Source organism: Danio aesculapii, chromosome 8, assembly GCF_903798145.1.
Source record: "Danio aesculapii chromosome 8, fDanAes4.1, whole genome shotgun sequence".
NCBI classification, from domain to species: Eukaryota; Metazoa; Chordata; class Actinopteri; order Cypriniformes; family Danionidae; genus Danio; species Danio aesculapii.
The window spans coordinates 52,072,443-52,085,913 of record NC_079442.1 but is presented as its reverse complement, the minus strand read 5'-3'; the positions used below and the strand labels follow the sequence as shown (position 1 = coordinate 52,085,913).

The 13,471-nt window shown below is 32.8% G+C and overlaps 1 protein-coding gene across 2 annotated transcripts in view; it reads right to left on the bottom strand.

The window, feature by feature from the left end:
* Positions 1-630: 630 nt before the first annotated feature.
* si:dkeyp-117b11.1 (B-cell linker protein) overlaps positions 631-13,471 on the bottom strand; it is a 28,518-nt gene continuing 15,677 nt past the window's right edge. The window contains exons 7-18 of one of the 2 annotated variants that reach the window (XM_056464174.1): positions 11,862-11,954; positions 11,731-11,759; positions 11,363-11,399; positions 11,204-11,279; positions 9,883-9,913; positions 9,764-9,797; positions 9,404-9,500; positions 6,295-6,326; positions 6,159-6,190; positions 5,983-6,066; positions 4,048-4,203; positions 631-915 (exon numbers count right to left, since the gene is read on the bottom strand). In XM_056464174.1, coding sequence (XP_056320149.1) covers positions 799-915; positions 4,048-4,203; positions 5,983-6,066; positions 6,159-6,190; positions 6,295-6,326; positions 9,404-9,500; positions 9,764-9,797; positions 9,883-9,913; positions 11,204-11,279; positions 11,363-11,399; positions 11,731-11,759; positions 11,862-11,954 — 818 coding nt within the window. In that variant the 3' untranslated portion in view covers positions 631-798. Of the gene's footprint in view, positions 916-4,047; positions 4,204-5,982; positions 6,067-6,158; positions 6,191-6,294; positions 6,327-9,403; positions 9,513-9,763; positions 9,798-9,882; positions 9,914-11,203; positions 11,280-11,362; positions 11,400-11,730; positions 11,760-11,861; positions 11,955-13,471 lie in introns of both variants that reach the window. The other variant, XM_056464173.1, reaches the window with a different exon arrangement.

Below are 13,471 nucleotides of genomic sequence, written 5' to 3'. Positions count from 1 at the left end.
CCCAGCCGAGGCTCGAACCAGCGACCTTCTTGCTGTGAGGCGACAGCACTACCTACTGCGCCACTGCGTCGCCCTATTTTGGTTTTAGTTTAGATATTTTTTATTTTTTTGTTGTTATTTTGGTACTTCAACAAGAACTAAATATTTCAATTTAAATATATTTAGATTGCAAATGTATATATATATTTTTTTAATAAAGCATAATTGAAAGGGGTTTTAAATAGGTTCAGTTTATAGCATACATAGCACTTCATTAAACCAAACATAACAGAAAACCATCGTGTTATTCCTTGACATGTGAGCACCACAAGTAACATGATCCATGAATATCATCATTCATAACCACAATCTCTTAATTAAAAAAGCACAGTGTATTTTTTGTTTTACATGTACAGCGCCTCGTATATCAGCCTTTCAAGGATCAGTCAGGTAAACACCATGAAACTTTAGCAATATGAAAATTATCTTAAAGTACCATGATATTCAAATCATGTGGTGCAACTTATTGTTTCAAAAAGTACCATTAAGATTAGATTATAGCTTTGCCAAACCATAAAGGTAGCAGTGCAATAAACCGACTTTAATATTTGTGTGATTAAAAAAAATGCCAGAAAGGGTCACATTGTGTTTTCCTTTATTTAGACTATAATACACTAATAAACACTACTAATCAAAACAATCCACCAACATGAAATTTACTGAACACTCGACAAGCTATTTGACCGCATTACACACATAATATTATAAATAATTTAAGCAGGATAAGTGTTTGTTTATGTAATATCTGTGTCAGGTGTATTAGGGCCGTATGGGGTGTAAGAGATGAGTGCTGTGTTTAGCTTGACTCTTGCGGTCGATCAGCAGGATTGGGTTCTTCATGTGATGAGAGATCATCTCCTGCAAACTGCTGAAGAGCTGGAAAACACAGACCATCATGACAATCTTGGACATGTCAAAGGGGCTCTATTATGCTTTTTAAGTTTAACTACTGACTATAAGTACCAATATTATTTTCCTGGTACTCACAGATACTGATACTCAAAAAGATTGATATCAATACTACTACTGGTACTAATACAGATGTAAATAATAGTACCGATACTGGTACAGATATCAATACTAATGCTGATACTGATACTAATCAAGTTGAACTGGATGCTTGGTACTGTTTTTTCAGGAATGAATACGAGTATTCACCGATATTGATACCGATACTGATACAGATGCCTACATACTGGTACTGATACGGATATCAATACTAATACTGGTACTGATACCGATATAAATAATGTTAATGATACTGGTACTAATACTGATACAGATATTTATACTAATCAAGATTAACTAGGGATGTTTGGTACTATTTTTCAGGACTAAGAACCAGTACCAATACTATTTTCCTGTTACTCACGAGTAATGATACCGATACTGGTACCAATGCCTGGTACTATATAAAAATATTGCTTAAAACTGAGCTAAAAACAATATGAAACTGTGAAAATGGACAATAAAGCTAATAATTATCACTATAACTATCATGATAACTGATTTACTTCAGGAACATTTTTCTAAAAAGTATTTCAGAAGTTTGCCAAAAATCATAAAATCCTGCAGTTGTAATGAGGAAAGAGATTTTGTGGTCACATGAGGCTGAGCTTAAGCCAAAATGCACAGCATTCCAACAATGTCTATTAAAATGGTCACATTGTTAAATTGGAAAAATCTGCAATGATTCATTTGCAGTATATTAAATGTGCTTTAAGATGAGCTCAAAAAGCAGAGCATGATGCTTGCAACACCAATGTCATGGGTTTGATTTTCAGAGAATGCATGAAAGAAATGAAAAACAGTATTGCTGGAATCTAAAATAAGTGACTTTGGATGAAAGAGTCTGTCAAATGTATGAATGTAAACAATGTTTACACTAATGGAAAATCTTAAAAGCAGGTGCTCGATCAATGCAAACATAATAGATAAAGTCGTGTGTCCTAAAAGTTTGAAAACCCCTGGTCTACAGAACAAACGATTGTTATACAATAACTTGCCTAATTACCCTAACCTGCCTAGTTAACCTAATGAACCTAGTTAAGCCTTTAAATGTCACTTTAAGCTGTATAGAAGTGTGAAGAATATCTAGTCTAATATTATTTACTGTCATCATGACAAAGAGAAAATAAATCAGTTATTAGAAATGAGATATTAAAACTATTATGATTAGAAATGTGTTGAAAAAAAATCTTATCTCTGTTAAACAGAAATTGGGGAAAAAAATAAACAGGGGGGCTAAAAATTCTGACTTCAACTGTGTATATATAAATATATATATATATATATATATATATATATATATATATATATATATATATATATATATATATATATTGTCTTATTGCTAATGCTAACATATGACTATGACAATATAAATATTTATATTTACAATATAAATATGATCAGTCAATATGACTTAACTGAACATTCCCAGGTAGTAATAAAAGTCCAGCATAAACATTTTATATTTTTATTGCTCATTTTATATATATATATATATATATATACACACATACTTACTAGGCAGGTTAGGGTTATTAGGCAAGTTATTGTAAAACGATGGTTTGTTTTGTAGACTATCCAAAAAATATATAGCTTAAAGTGGCTAATAATATTGACCTTAACCTCTTAAGGCCCAAGGTGTTTTTTACATGCGTTTTTTATTTCTCTTTGCTATTTGGGATTATTAGAACCTAATTAGAATAAAAATCTAAGTATCATCTTTTGATACGATGTACTTATAGAGTTGCAGTTGCTGCCCGCATCAAATTCAAAGCTTTGATGTTTGCTTACAAAGCGACCTCTGGCTGTGCTCCTTCGTATCTGCTCTCACTCCTGCAGATATATGTGCCCTCCAGAAACTTGCGTTCTGTGAATGAACGTCGCCTCGTTGTTCCATCCCTAAGAGGGAAGAAATCACTTTCCCGAACTCTCACATTCAATCTGCCCAGTTGGTGGAATGAACTCCCTAACTACATCAGAACAGCAGAGTCACTTGCTGTCTTCAAGAAACCACTAAAAACTCAACTGTTTAGTCTCCACTTTCCTTCCTAACCTGTAACTGCCTCTCTGGCTATACCACTAACTGTGCCCTCTCTCTCTCTCTCTCTCTCTCTCTCTCTCTCTCAAAAAAAATAAATAAATAAAATAAATAAATAAATAAATAAATAAATAAATAAATAAATAAATAAATAAACTTACATTACTAATGCTTTGCTTCTTAGACTTTACACACCTGAAACTTGTCTATAGCACTTGTTCACTGCTGCTCTTATAGTTGTGTAAATTGCTTCCTTGTCCTCATTTGTAAGTCGCTTTGGATAAAAGCGTCTGCTAAATGACTAAATGTAAATGTAAATGTAAAATGATGTCCATATATGTGGACTCGTGGTCCGAATGTACATAAAACACTTTTTCCTGAATGTTTTTAATGCATATTTAACATTTTTTTTTTTATTTGCTTTGGCTATCAGAGAGTAAAAACTATTTTTTCCCCATTTCTGGACAGTTAAAAATAGTGTTTGGGACATTTCATATGCTGCAAAACAGTTGCAGGATGACACTGTATGTCTGTAACAAAATATAAAACATTTAAAGTATTTTAAATAGCCACTTAAGAGCTAAAATGTGCTGTCCACATATGTGGATACTCAAGCCCTAGGAGGTTATAATAGTTTTAAAAAACCTGCTTTTATTCTAGCCGAAATAAAACAAATAAGACTTTCTCCAGAAGAAAAAATATTATCAGACATACTGCGAAAATTGCCTGAATCTGTTCATCATCTTTTGGGAAATATTTAAAAAAAGAAAAGGGGGTTTTTGTATTATTTTATTTAATTTCAAAACAATATTAATCAACTGAATCCTTCCAAATCGAATTTACTTAATCTTACATCTACATTTTAATGTATACTTTAAATTTACTTAATTTAATCTTTTTATTTCATTTTATTTCCATCAAATTGACATGTAAAGTGAAATCAAATAATAAGAAGATACCTCTTCACTCTTCTTGCCCCCTTTGCCGAGCACATACTGCTGTGAATCCTCCAGAAAGCGCACCGGGATGTTGTAAACGTTCTGATGGTAAAGCACCACCAGTGTGTACGGCTGAGAGTTCTGAGAATTACTGAATCTGACCAGAAACGTGCCGTCCTGCGTGATGAAAGAGCAAAGAGACAAACATATTTCAGTAAACATTTATTTCTTTATTTGTTTTTTATTCTGTTCAGTGTAAAATAGATATAATACTTACATATTCACACACACACACACACATAAATATACATACACACACATTTTATTTATACTAGTGCTGTGGCGAAGGAAAATGAATGAATGAATGAATATTATTATTATTCATAAATTTAATATTTATATCTAATGTAAACTACATACAAATATAAATATGCATATAAATATTTTGGCTTTGTATTTTATTTTATTTTTTTTACTTTTACATCATATACGCAACACACACACACTATTTATACACAGTGAGTACACACACATTATGTAAATACACACTTTTATTGTAGATGCAATTAATCGTTTATTTTGTCTTATTGCTAACATATGACTATGACAATATAAACATGGTTAAAACAATATTAACCGGACATTCTCAGGTAGTAATACAAGTCCAGCATAAACTATTAATATTTTTAAAGATTTTTTTTATTTTTATTACAACAATAAACCATTCCAAAGTGCATAAACTTTGCATTACATCTACATTTTAACTTAATTTTCATTTTACTTCATTATCAGTTTCATTGTACTTTATATTTTAATGTCATTTAATTCATTCATTTTTTTTTCGGCTTAGTGCCTTTATTAATCTGGGGTTGCCACAGCGTAATGAACCGCCAACTTATCTAGCATATGTTTTATTCAACTGATGCCCTTCCAGCTGCAACCCATCTCTGGGAAACATCCATTCACACTCACACACTACGGACAATTTAGCCTCCCCAATTCACCAGTACCGCATGTCTTTGGACTGTGGGGGAAACCGGAGCACCCGGAGGAAACCCACACGAACGCAGGGAAAACATGCAAACTCCACACAGAAATGCTGACCCAGCCCAGGCGCAAACCAGCAACCTTCTTGCTGTGAGGCGACAGCACTACCTGCTGCGTCACTGCGTCACCGTAATTTAATTCAATATATTTTATTGTCCTTCATATATTTATAATTATTTTTTTATTTAAAATATTTTTTATTATTTCATTTCTTAATTTCAAAACCATATAATTTGACAGAATCATTCTAAAGAAAATTAACTTCATTTTATATCTGTATTAATATAATGTAAACTTTATTTTTTTATTACTTTATATTTATTTTAATTTACTTTAATTTATTATTATTTATTTTTTAATTCATTTATTTATTCATTCATTCATTTTCCTTCAACTTAGTCCCTTTATTAATAAGGGGTCGCCACAGCGGAGTGAACCGCCAACTTATCCAGCACATGTTTTACACAGCAGATGCCCTTCCAACTGCAACCCAGTACTGAGAAACACCCATACACACTCATTCACTCACTCACACACACACACACACACACACACACACACACACACACACACACACACACACACACACACACACACACACACACACACACACACACTACGAACATCCAATTCACCTATAGCACATGTGTTTTGACTGTGGGGGAAACCGGAGCAAACCCACGCCAACACTGGGAGAACATGCAAACTCCACACAGAAACACCAACTGACCCAGCCGAGACTCAAACAAGTGACCTTCTTGCTGTGAAGCGACAGTGCTAACCACTAAGCCACAATGCTGCCCCTTTTCTATTTTTTTTATCCTGAAAAGTATACCTCAACTTAACGTTTCCATTAGAGGATAAGCATGCATATAACAAAACGTAAATCACACATAAACGCACACAAACCTTGTTCATCCTGAGCACCGTTTCCTCAGCAGTTTTACGGTCACAATCTCCAGCAAACCAGTCTTTGTCCTGTAGCCCCGCCCCCTGATTATTAACAAAACCATGAGCCAATCAGATCCTGAATAAAGCTTTGGCAGTTCATCATACTAAACTCTGAGCATGTCTGTAGTGTTTACCTGAGCGATCGGCTTTGCTCCAAAAGAAAGAGCTGAATGAGGAAAGAGCAGGAATCGATCAGAAAATAATTGATAAGGAAATTATAGAATAAAACTGAAAGATAAAAGATGAAGAGAATAAAATACACATGCTGACCTGTGCTGTCCAGAGATGGAGGAGTAGGGGGACTGGAAACAAAACAAGTATATATATATATATATATATATATAGTGTGTACACTTGAAATTTTACAAATCAAAACACTTTTATTGTCACATCGTCAGCAGCCTGTGTGCTGTGATGAGTGAAAAGCTTAGGTGCTGCTCCAGACAGTGCACAATACAGACAGTGCAAATACAACGACAGTGCAAAATAAAGACAGTGCAAAATATAACAACATACAACAGCATACTCCCAAAAAAACAGTGTTGACAGCAATATGTACAATAAATAGGTGTACACATAATTGTAGGCAATATTGTTTTAAAGTGCAGTGCATGCTACTGATATGCATGCTACTGATAAAGTGCAGTGCATGCTACATATTGATGTTGTGCGGTGAGGGGTATGGAAGAGTTTGTGTGAGGTGTGTTAAGTGTTAAATGTGTTAAATGTATGCATATTCAAGCTTTAAAAGATGTGACTTTATATTTGTGTCAATAAAACATTAGAAAAAAGGTACAGTAAAACTGAAACATATTTATTGGGCTCTATTTTAACAATCTTAGCTCAAAGTGTAAAGCACATGACGCAAAAGCATTAGGGTCGTGTCTGAATCCACTTTTGCTATTTTAAAGATGGATAAATACGCTCTGCGCCCCAGTGCATGGTCTAACAGGGTTGTGCTTATTCTCTTAATGAGTTCTGGGTGTGTTTTCAGCATAATGTGCATTAAACCAATCAGTCTTATCTCCCATTCCCTTTAAGAGTCAGTTGCGTTGCGCCATGGTGCATTCGCTATTTACATGGCGTACTTTGTTAGTGTAAAAACTGAACACTTCACTAGTGAGACAACAGTTAAACAGAGCATCTACAGCGCGAGGATAAAGAACAAGCCTCCTCCATTCAGCCTCTTTACTTTTACTCTTTACTTTACTCCTTTACTTTGGTGGAGTAAGGAAACGGTGGAAACTCACTCCACTGAAGACATCCATTAGCCGATATATTTAATTTTATTTGTTAAGCGCAAAGATTTGTGTCAAAACTATTTCTAAATTCAGTTCTATTTTCCAGCAAAGGAATAAATGAACAATAATAATGAAGTGTGGTCAAAACACTGAGTTATATCCAAACACACGTCCTGTTCTTATGCCCCATATGGTGATGCAGACATCTCTAAAACCCCACAGGTGGACAAATATAAACTTGTTTTTATAAAACAGATATAAATATGCAGATAACAAATAATACTGCAAATAATAATAACATTATACAAATTGTCATGAATAAACTGAAAAATCCCCCCCGAGGTGAAGGCATGGAGGCAGTGGTTTTTATATTTATGTAGAAAATATTAATATTTGTAACATTTTAATCCTTTAATTGTTTCATCTGTGAAGATATTTGTGTATTGTTGTTCATCCTGTGTGTATTAAGCAATGTGTAAGGTATATAGGTGCATAACTAATGCGCTCTGAACTGGTCTTTAGAGCAGCTTTTAGTCAGTCAATGGTGCGGTCTACTTCAGTTCCTCAAAATAGAAATGCGCCAACAATGCGCCTTAACATACCTCCTTTATAGACTGGCACACCTATGAGTCTACAAACTGGCACAAATGAATTTACTATTTAAACAACGTGACGTAAAACATGAAAATTACTGTTGCACTGCACTGAAAACCCTAATAAGTTGACTAAACTAAATTAATTGAGTAAACTCGTTGCATCAATATAATTGAGTAACGGAGTCTCCCAAAACTTGCATATTTAAGTTTATTTAACTTGCCGGTTTTGTAGACTATACTTAAATTGTTAGTACTAAGTTTGATAAACTGAACAATTTAAGTGTAGTCTCCACATCCGGCAAGTTAAATAAACTTAAATATGCAAGTTTTGGGAGACTCCGTTACTCAATCAAATTAATTTAGTTTAGTCAACTTATTAGGGGTTTTTAGTGTATTATACACACTCACACACGCACAAACACACATACATATACATATATATATATATATATATACACATACACATATATATATACATACATATACACATATACATACATATATATACATATATATATACATACATATATATATATATATACATATACATATATACATATCCATATATATATACATATACACACATATATATATATATATATATATATATATATATATATATATATATATATATATATATATACATACACTGTATATATATGTATAGTAACAGAATGAAATGTCTGTCACTTGATTTATTTTTTTTTATTATCCATGGAATAATGGAAATAAAAATGCTGTTCTAATGGAACTACAGGGCACTAGAGGGTGCTGGTCAGACACCTGGAATGTATAATAGGTGAGTGGGTGAATGAAGAAGAGATTCAGTTGTGGTTGAGGGAACGCACGGTTCCTTGGAGCTACTTTAAACTGTTTGTATTGTGAAGTCTTAGTTGGGAAACCTTGCGTTTTAAGCTCAGCCTAAGGACTTCCTTATTGTCCAGATAACTGAATGTTTGGAAAATGTATTGGTATGCTGTCTGAATAAGATTTGAGGTTTTGGATACCATCATTATGAAGTTTCATTCCTCAATTATCTGCAAGTCATTAAATCAACGCACAAGTCAGTGCGAATCAGTGATCAGTTGTTTTTCTATGCATATATATTTTTTATTTCTTAGATGGAAATATGATGCATTAAAGAATAATGTACCCAAAATAAAGTTAAGAAACCCCCAATATCTCTGAAACTTCTCACAAAAAAAAAAAAAAAAATGTTTTAGCTGTTGGATGATGGTCTTATCCTTAAATTAAGCATCAAAAAATAAATAAATACTGGTCTTTACTCTGGGATACCACTCTAAATTAATACACGTGCATAAAGTAAATCTAATCTCAAAGCTGTTACTGGAGCACTTTTTTTTTGCACCATCTCCCCATGCCGCCCATATTGTCCATGCCTAAATCCGCCACTGCTTCTGAAATATTTGTAAAAGAATTTGTATGTATGTGTATGTGATCATATTGCACAACCCTACTGCATCCAAGATTTGGAAGACAATATAACCAAACCTTTTCTGAATGCATCGAGAGATAACATACCTGGGTTTGGGCTCTTTGGGCATGATGATTGGAAGAACTGGTTTGCTGTTTGGTGTGGGTGGAGGCAGCGGGCCTGAAAGCGAGGGGCGCTTTACTTCTGTAGAGAGAACTAAACAATCAGAGAAACTGTCAAATAAAGAAATGCACGTGGCTCAACTCTAAATCAGTGGTGTCAAAAAAGCCAATACGATCTGGATGCAGGATTTGATGATGCAATAGTTCAGGGGGACTAATAATTCTGACTTCAACTGTATGTACGCTTCTTTTCTTACATGTTATTTAGGACTATTTACATGTTTTTATTTATTTGACTATTTTCTAGGGCTCTATGGCACCTTTAAAGTGAATAAACTCACCAACCTTTGTTCACAGCATCACTGATCAGGAGTGAACTCTGAGGAAAAACAGCAAATAACTCAGTTTTTTTCACCGTGATGAACATATGTGTGTCTGTAAGTGAGTGTCAAACTACAACTTACAGATTTGGGTCTGGGAACAGACGGTTTCATTCTGTAAGACAACATGAAACTATATTAGTGACACTATTGCAAAAAAGTGCTAGGTTGAATTATAACTCAACATTTGATAGTTTTAAAATTTTTTAAATAAATTAGTTGCTAATTATTTAATCCAACAGTTGGGTTTGTCTATACTTGACCCAGCACTAGGTTAAATCAAAGCAGCAGGTAATTTTTAAAAAGGGACCCAATGTTGGGTTTGTCCATCTGACACTACTCAGCATTTTTTTAGTGTACTGGTTGTGGTACTAACTTTAGATTTTTTTTACAGTGTGCTAATTTTTAATGAAAGAACTGAACAAATGCATGACAAATAAATACATTTGTGTGTATAAATAAAAAAAAAAATAATAATAATAAATAAATATTTAAAAAAGAATAATTACTAAATAAAAACTAATTAAATTAAAAAATATATATAAAAAATAACATTAAAAATAATAAAACTAAAGAAATTAATAAATTAAAAATAAAATAAAATAAAATAAAATAAAATAAAATAAAATAAAATAAAATAAAATAAAATAATAAAAAAATTAAATTAAATTAAATAAATTTAAAAAATTCTAAATTTCAAAACTAAATAAAATAAAATAAAAAAATAAAAAAAAAAAAATAATAAAAAAAAAAAAATAAATAAATAAATAAATAAATAAAAAATAAAATAAAATAAAATAAAATAAAATAAAATAAAATAAAATAAAATAAAATAAAATAAAATAAAATAAAATAAAATAAAATAAAATTAAATTAAATTAAAAATAAAAATAAATTAAATTAATTTAAAAAATATATTTATTATATAAAAAATAATAACCCATGATTAAGCCTACACGGAATCTGCACATGCAGAAATCCGCAGATTTCCGCAGATTTTTAGCCCGTCATGGAGTCTATTTATTTACTTGTGTAAATGCGTATAAATTTATATAATTCAGTTTTTTAATTAATTTGAGTAATATTTTTGACTAATATAAAAATGTTCATATGATTTATTTACAATACAGTTTGTAAGATAATACATTTACTGTCTTTTAGTAGATCTATTATATGAGAGACTTGCTTTGTTTACCACATAAGTGGATCAAATTAGATTTGCATTGTAAACATTAAATAGCAGTTAAAAAGGTATTTTTTTTATTTAATATATTAAGCTTTTAGTTATGATCCTCCTAAAGTCATTCCTCAGAAATATGAGGATTATTACTAAAATTCTCAGCAGAAATAGCAAAAAATGTCCGCAGATTCCGCCTGGCCATACCCATGATTTAAACATACGTACATCATCTGCGAAGGGTCTCGTCCTGCAGTCAAAGCTGGCAGTGGTATACGCATCGGGTTTCGAGGAGCAGGAGGTTCTAGAAAACAAATGAAAAGAAAAACAATCAACGACAACTATGAGTTAACCTACTGTAAACTTCTAAATACTTTAAGCACTGACCTGCTACAGGTTCAAGATACGTATCATCCTCATCACCCTAATGTAAACAAAATTAGAGTCAAATTAAAGCGGCCGACCATATTTTATTCACATTACATTCATAATACAGTTAATACACCTCACTGTACATCTACACATGAACAACATCTATACACTATATAACTGCAGGTTAACTATGTTTATTTATAATAACTGTAACTGATAAAAGTTATTAGTAATTAATTAATTCAAGTTATGAATGACTAATAAAGTTATAGCAACTAATAACCGTAACTGTTCTGAATTTGATTGCAATGCAGTAATCTGCACCTTTTGAAGAGTGCGATCCAAATAAAGCATTGAATTATCATAACGATGCTCAATCATACCTGGCCTTCATTTGGGTCCAAGTAAACATCTGGAAAGTCAGAGAGTACAGTAACTAAGGGCTTAATGGGTCATCATTTATGCAAATTAATATGCAATGGTTATTGTTTGTTAAATAGTGTTTAAAAATGACCTTCGTCCTGTTGAGGGACCGGTGGGGGTCTTATTGGGGGTCTTTTAGGTGGGCCTTTTTTACCAGGTTTATCTTGACGTACCACCTCAGGAGCTGGAGGCAGAGAATATAACATTTTATTGATTTCCCCAAGCAACCACACAGCAACTGCCTGTACAATGACTCAAAATTAAACTTGAGAAAAGAAAGATTTACTTTACTTGATAAAATCCTAATTAACAAATTAAATACTTAACTTCACATAAATATTCATTCATTTATTTTCCTTCGGCTTAGTCTCTTATTCATCAGGGAATTCACAGCGGAATGAACCGAACTATTCCAGCATATGTTTTACGCAGAGGATGCCCTTCCAGCTGCAACCCAGTACTGGGAAACAGAAACACCCATACACACTCATTCACACAAACACACTCATACACTACGGCCAATTTAGCTTACCAAAGCCAACTATAGTGCATGTGTTTGGACTGTGGGGGAAACCGGAGCACCCTGAGGAAACCCACACCAACACGGTGAGAACATGCAAACTCCACACAGAAATTGACCCAGTTGGGACTCAAACTAGCGACCCTCTTGCTGTGAGGCGACAGTGCTAACCACTGAGCCACTGATTCAAATTGTTATGAATAAACTGGAAAAGCTCCCTGAGGTGAAGAAGGCATGGAGGCAGTAGTTTTTATATTTATGTTGAAAATAATAACTTATGTATCATTTTAATCCTTTAATTGTTTTCATCTGTAAGGATATTGGTGTATTGCAGTACATCCTGTGTGTATTAAGCAATGTGTAAGTGTTTAGACCTGCATAGATGCATATACCTCACTTTAGAGCAGCATTTAGTTGGTCATTGGTGCAGTCTATTTCAGTTCCTTAAAATCGCAACACGCTAACAACGTGCCTTAACACACCTGCTTTATAGACCAGCACACCCATTAGTCCACACTGTGGTGCAAATGGATTTGCTATTTAAGCAACGTGGTACAAAACATGAAAATTAGGGTTGCGCCAGTCTGAAAATAGCAACAAATCGCGCCAAACACTTGTGTGCCTTATTGCACCAGGTGTATGATAGAGCCCTTTATTTTAAATCTATATAATCTGTATACAGTTGAAGTCAGAATTATTAGCCCCCCTGAATTATTAACCCCCCCCCCCCATTTATTTTTTCCCCCAAGAGCAGATGTTTTCAACACATTTCTAATCTAATAGTTTAAAAACTCATTTCTAATAACTGATTTATTTTATCTTTGCCATGATGACAGTAAATAATATTAGACTAGATATTCTTCAAGACACTTCTATACAGCTTAAAGTGACATTTAAAGGATTAACTAGGTTTATTAGGTTAACTAGGCAGGTTAGGGTAATTAGGCAAGTCATTGTATAACGATGGTTTGTGCTGTAGACTATCGAAAAAATATAGCTTAAAGGGGCTAATAATATTGACCTTAAAATGGTGTTTAAAAAATTAAAAACTGCTTTTATTCTAGCCGAAATAAAACAAATAAAACTTTCTCCAGAAGAAAAAATATTATCAGACATACTGTGAAAATTTCCTGAATCTGTTAAACATCATTTGGGAAATATTTAAAAAAGAAAAAAAAAAT